The sequence below is a fragment of the Haliotis rufescens genome, unplaced genomic scaffold, assembly GCF_023055435.1.
Source record: "Haliotis rufescens isolate VD_foot unplaced genomic scaffold, xgHalRufe1.0.p SCAF_48, whole genome shotgun sequence".
Taxonomy (NCBI): Eukaryota; Metazoa; Mollusca; class Gastropoda; order Lepetellida; family Haliotidae; genus Haliotis; species Haliotis rufescens.
In genome coordinates this window covers 319,157-324,713 of record NW_025964201.1, presented here as the reverse complement: position 1 = coordinate 324,713, position 5,557 = coordinate 319,157, and the positions used below count along the sequence as shown (strand labels likewise).

The following is a 5,557-nucleotide window of genomic DNA, read 5'->3' as shown; positions in this document are numbered from 1 at the left end:
GTCTGGTCTAGACTCGATTATTTGCAGACCGCCATCATATAGCTGGAATATAGCTGAGTGCGGCGTTTAACAACAAGAACACTCTTGTGTGCTGGCGATCAGATGCCTCACTCTGGCAGTACGGGTTTGAATCCCGGATAGGATTACAATCAAACGTTTACAAGCAGACGGGCAGGCCCTCAAAGACGCGTGGGGTCATCAATGAAAGTCACAGTCATAACACCTGACAAGGCAAGTGTGTAAAACGTCAGATGCGTTGCCATTCGGCAAGGAGGCATTGTTCCACTTCCTGGCAGTTGACCGGAGCCACTGGGTGACTTAGCGATCGAGGTAGTCCGACAAAATAATTTTAGACCCGTGAAGATTCCGGGGTAGAATAGGTCTTCAGCAACCTATGCTTGCCGTAAAAGGTGACTATGCTTGTAGTAAAAGGCGACTAACGGGATCGGGTGGTCAGGCTCGCCGACTTGGTTGATACATGTCATCGATCCCAATTGCGTGGATCGATGCTCATGATATCAATCACTGGATTGTCTGGTCCAGACTCCATTATTTACAGACCACCGTCATATAGCTGGAATATTGCTGAGTACGGCGTTACACAACAAACCAACCCACAAAAATTCAATTGGGTTCATGTCCGGCGAGCATGACGGCCAAGGTAAAACCTGAATGTTCGCGATGTTAAGGGAGCTCTGCGTCAACCATGCCGTATGCGGCGTCGCATTGTCGGGCTGGAAAATGATTCCACGGGACTGTTGCTGGATGAATGGCTCCGCAAATGGTCGCCAAACTAAATCTCAATATCGCTGTGCATTCATGTTACCATGAATAACCACGAGCCTGGTTTCCAAGTCACAGCAGATTGCTGACCATCGAGACAAACTCTGCTCTCATCGGAGAACATAACACGTGTCCAGTCACGCAGTTGCCAACGTCGAAGTCTCCCGACCCATATCAGTCTCTCGAGGCGATGTTGAGGTGTCAACAACATGCCTTGGTAGGGTCAATGTGCTCTGATACCATGGGTTCGTAATCTCCTGTACACGGTTTGTCGACTGATCCTGTGCCGCAGTGCCGTCGCTGCAGTTAGCGTCGCCGTGACGAAGCGGTTTCGGAGGTGAACTGTCCCAAAGTTACATTTGAGGGAGCACGGGTGGCCCAGTCATCTAAGGCGCCAGAAACCTATGATTGTGGGTTCGAATCCCGGTTCGCCCCGATAATGTTTCTAGGTTTGTCAGCACCATACCCGTGCTCGTGGGTTTCACCGAAGTGGTAAACGCCTGAGACCTGCATCACTTCGGGCTTTCCTCCCACAGTAAGCTGACACGCCGTTATATAACTAGAATACTCTTAAAAGCGGCGTTAAACATAGTTCACTCAATAACACTTTACATTTAACCCTTTCTAAACGGCATTGTATATTCATGATGAACATTGTTTATAACAGCGCTGCCACACTTCCGGTGACCGTCCGCTGCTGTGAAGACAACTTGAAGATTGACCGGACCATCTGCCGCTTTGTGCTGCCGATAGGGGTCACCATCAACATGGACGGCACCGCCATCTTCCAAGTCGTCACCGTCGTCTTCATTGCACAACTGAATGCGATACCTCTAAACGTCATCGACATCTTCATTATCTGGTATTTAACTGAGTTACAAACAGTTAGGTACAAAAAATGTAAAATGATGCTTTAAATGTAACTTATACGAATTAGTGTCCTGTAGAGTGAGTAAGTGAGTGAGTATGGTTGTGTGACGCTTTTAGCAATATTCCAGCAATATCCCGCCTGGGGACACCAGAATGGGCTTCACACATTGTACCCATGTCGGGAATCGAAGCCGGGTCTTCGGCGTGACGAGCGAACGCTTTAACCACTAGGCTACCCGACCAACCAGTGGACTGAAGAAGTGGGATATGTACATTTAGTATTTTGCAATAATCGAAGACGAATTCCTGGCTAAATCCTGATCATAACAAAGAAAGTGGTCCCCTGAGACCAAACCGACATATATTTTAAATATTTTTTATACACAACTGATGACTAAACTTCAATCTTTTTCATTTATCATTCGTGATGGAATAGTCATTCATGGACGAAATAATTTTAGTACAGCATGCCATCCAGCTATATGATCGACAAGGAGCTCGCTCCATTAGACGCTATGTATTTCATGGGTTGTTTTCTGTCATAGGGAAACCACATCCCACACTCCATATAAATTAACGGCCCTTGTCAAGAAAACGTTGCTAGTGTTCCAACCGAAATATAAAAAATGTATTTTGTTTCGTTTTGCATGGAATGATTGTTAAGCTACCATCTGTTAACGACTCGCTGTTAGGCATAAGTCATGATCCTTAAGTAAGATGTTTCAGCGTTTTTACTAGGACCTGTTGTTCGTGTTTTGAAAGTGCAAGTAGAAAACTCGGTTTTGTGGTAAGAAATGATACAGAAGACCCATACTGTCAGATCGTTTTCTTCAACATCACGTCTTTTGGCCGCCATTCGTCCTCCCACATTAAGCTTACACGCCGTGATAGAACTAGAATACTGTCCCTCCCTCCCTCCCTCACTCACTCACTCACTCACTCACTCACTCACTCACGCACGCACGCACGCACGCACGCACGCACTCACTCACGCACTCACTCACTCACTCACTCACTCACTCACTTGTAAAGACGGGCATCATAACCTTTAATTTCTGTACCCTCTCCTGTAACCAAAACCTCATGGCAGCAGTCACTTTAACATTTACGTATAGGATAAATCACGCTTTTACATTTTCAACCAAAGCCAAAGAGGTGTGTTTTATCCAACTTATGAACCGTCTCAATGCAAGAAATACCAGAACAAGATAAGAAAACATCGACATACCTTATAGAGAAATAATACAGTGTATCGCGGTATTAAAGGAATTCGCTAAAACCGTGCGAGAGAACAAACACGTGCAGCATGAACGAGCCAGGAGTCATGACATGATAATTTGAACAACTCTTACCTGCCTCGTTAGCTCCGTTGGAAAACAGTGGCTTACAAAACTTAACACGATATGTGATGTTGCAGGTTCGATTCACGTCATGGAATTTTCATGTGAAAAGAAATTGTGATTTATAACTAACTACCGAACACAAATGTGTTCACATCAGGAGGCAAGTTCATAAAACGTAATTTGTGAAACCAAGGTATTACACTTGAAAGTACAACCTCTAAGGAGGTAAAGAAGAGACCCATTCAAAACCTAGGTCTGGAAGAGAACCGCTTCTAAACCTGGATTGGGAAGATGAGCTGGTTACAAGGTTTACCCGAGGTTGTCAGGGACCTGATTCAATATAGGGTAATATATATACGGTGATAGGTTTATAAACGGCGTTAACGTGACGCAGCCGTAACAACCCTGCCCCTGACAACGGGCCGACATGTCATAAGTCCCGTGAAGATCCGGGTTAGAATAGGTCTTCAGCAACCAATGCTTGCCGTAAAAAGCGACTATGCTTGTCGTAAGAGGCGACTAACGGGATCGGGTGGTCAGGCTCGCTGACTTGGTTAATGCATGTCATCGATCCCAATTGCGCGGATAGATGCTCATGATATTAATCACTGGATTGTCTGGTCCAGACTCGATTATTTACAGACCTCCGTCATATAGCTGGAATATTGCTGAGTGCGGTGTTAAACAACAAACAAACAAAGACTTGCCCATATGTACAGCTACATTTCAATAAGCATATCTTACTTAATCATACTCTTTATTCATTTTCAGCTTATGTACAACTTTGACCAGCGTTGGCTCGGCAGGGATCCCCGGGGGCGGCTTTGTAACGCTGTTTGTGATCATGTCCGCCGTCGGCCTGCCTCCTGATGACGACTACTTCGTCCTGCCCATTGTCTGGCTCCTGTAAGTCCTTATTAAATAGTAAGGGTGCGCGGTATTACCTGTCAATCGGTAAATTGAGGTTCATTCTTTCCATGATACCTATCTCAATATAATGTTTTAATGCTCGGTATATCGGGTGATACCTGTGAATACTCGGGGTAGAATAGCTCTTCAGCAACCAAAGATTGCCGTAAACGGCGACTGTGCTTGTCGTAAGAGGCGACTAACTGGTTGATGCATGTCATCGTATCCCAAATGCGTGGATCGATGCTCATGCTGTCAATCACTGGATTGTCTTGTCCAGACTCGATTATTTTCAGAAAGCCGTCATATAGCTGGAATATTGCTGAGTGCGGCGTTAAACAACAAACAAAGCAAAAAATATATCGGGTGATTTCAAAAAGCGATTAAGAGCCGGTTACCCCATATCCATGTACGTCTTTCCATTGGGAGGTGGGTAGCCTTGTGGTTAAAGCGTTCGATTGTCCGGTCCGGGTTCGGTTTCCCACATGGTAACACTGTGTGAAGTCCATTTCTGGTGTATCCCGCCGGGATATTGCTGGTATATTGTTATAAGTGGCGTAAAACAATACTCCCTGATTCACTTTTCCAGGGGCCGTGTCATCACCATGGTGAATATCAGCGGAGACTGTGTTGCCGCGGCCCTCCTTGCTCACTACTTCCCCCGACAAGGTGCTGGAGCTGTACACAGGGAGCAAAAAGAGAACATGATAGAACACGCAGACATTGTGTAATGGGAGCCACGTCGTCTTCAGACATTGTGTAATGGGAGCCAAGTCGTCTTCAGACATTGTGTAATGGGAGCCAAGTCGTCTTCAGACATTGTGTAATGGGAGCCAAGTCGTCTTCAGACATTGTGTAATGGGAGCCCAGTCGTCTTCAGACATTGTGTAATGGGAGCCAAGTCGTCTTCAGACATTGTGTAATGGGAGCCAAGTCGTCTTCAGACATTGTGTAATGGGAGCCAAGTCGTCTTCAGACATTGTGTAATGGGAGCCAAGTCGTCTTCAGACATTGTGTAATGGGAGCCCAGTCGTCTTCAGACATTGTGTAATGGGAGCCGAGTCGTCATTAGACATTGTGCAATGGGAGCCAAGTCGTCTTCAGACATTGTGTAATGGGAGCCAAGTCGTCTTCAGACATTGTGTAATGGGAGCCCAGTCGTCTTCAGACATTGTGTAATGGGAGCCAAGTCGTCTTCAGACATTGTGTAATGGGAGCCAAGTCGTCCTCAGACATTGTGTAATGGGAGCCCAGTCGTCTTCAGACATTGTGTAATGGGAGCCAAGTCGTCTTCAGACATTGTGTAATGGGAGCCAAGTCGTCTTCAGACATTGTGTAATGGGAGCCAAGTCGTCTTCAGACATTGTGTAATGGGAGCCAAGTCGTCTTCAGACATTGTGTAATGGGAGCCAAGTCGTCTTCAGACATTGTGTAATGGGAGCCAAGTCGTCTTCAGACATTGTGTAATGGGAGCCCAGTCGTCTTCAGACATTGTGTAATGGGAGCCAAGTCGTCTTCAGACATTGTGTAATGGGAGCCCAGTCGTCTTCAGACATTGTGTAATGGGAGCCAAGTCGTCTTCAGACATTGTGTAATGGGAGCCAAGTCGTCTTCAGACATTGTGTAATGGGAGCCAAGTCGTCTTCAGACAT

General features: G+C 46.0%; 1 protein-coding gene across 1 annotated transcript; it reads left to right on the top strand.

The window, feature by feature from the left end:
* Nucleotides 1–1,430: 1,430 nt before the first annotated feature.
* Nucleotides 1,431–4,636, top strand: LOC125372779 (excitatory amino acid transporter-like). Its single transcript, XM_048383412.1, has 3 exons — nt 1,431–1,645; nt 3,768–3,902; nt 4,495–4,636. Exons 1-3 carry the CDS (start codon nt 1,431–1,433, stop codon nt 4,634–4,636), a joined length of 492 nt encoding a protein of 163 aa, XP_048239369.1.
* The last annotated feature ends 921 nt before the right edge of the window (nt 4,637–5,557 follow it).

Coding starts and splice junctions, on each gene's coding strand:
- LOC125372779 (XM_048383412.1), top strand. CDS start 1,431: ATGAACATTGTTTATAACAGCGCTGCCACACTTCCGGTGACCGTCCGC. Junction 1,646..3,767: donor ATCGACATCTTCATTATCTG/GTATTTAACTGA, acceptor ATTCATTTTCAG/CTTATGTACAACTTTGACCA. Junction 3,903..4,494: donor CTGCCCATTGTCTGGCTCCT/GTAAGTCCTTAT, acceptor TCACTTTTCCAG/GGGCCGTGTCATCACCATGG.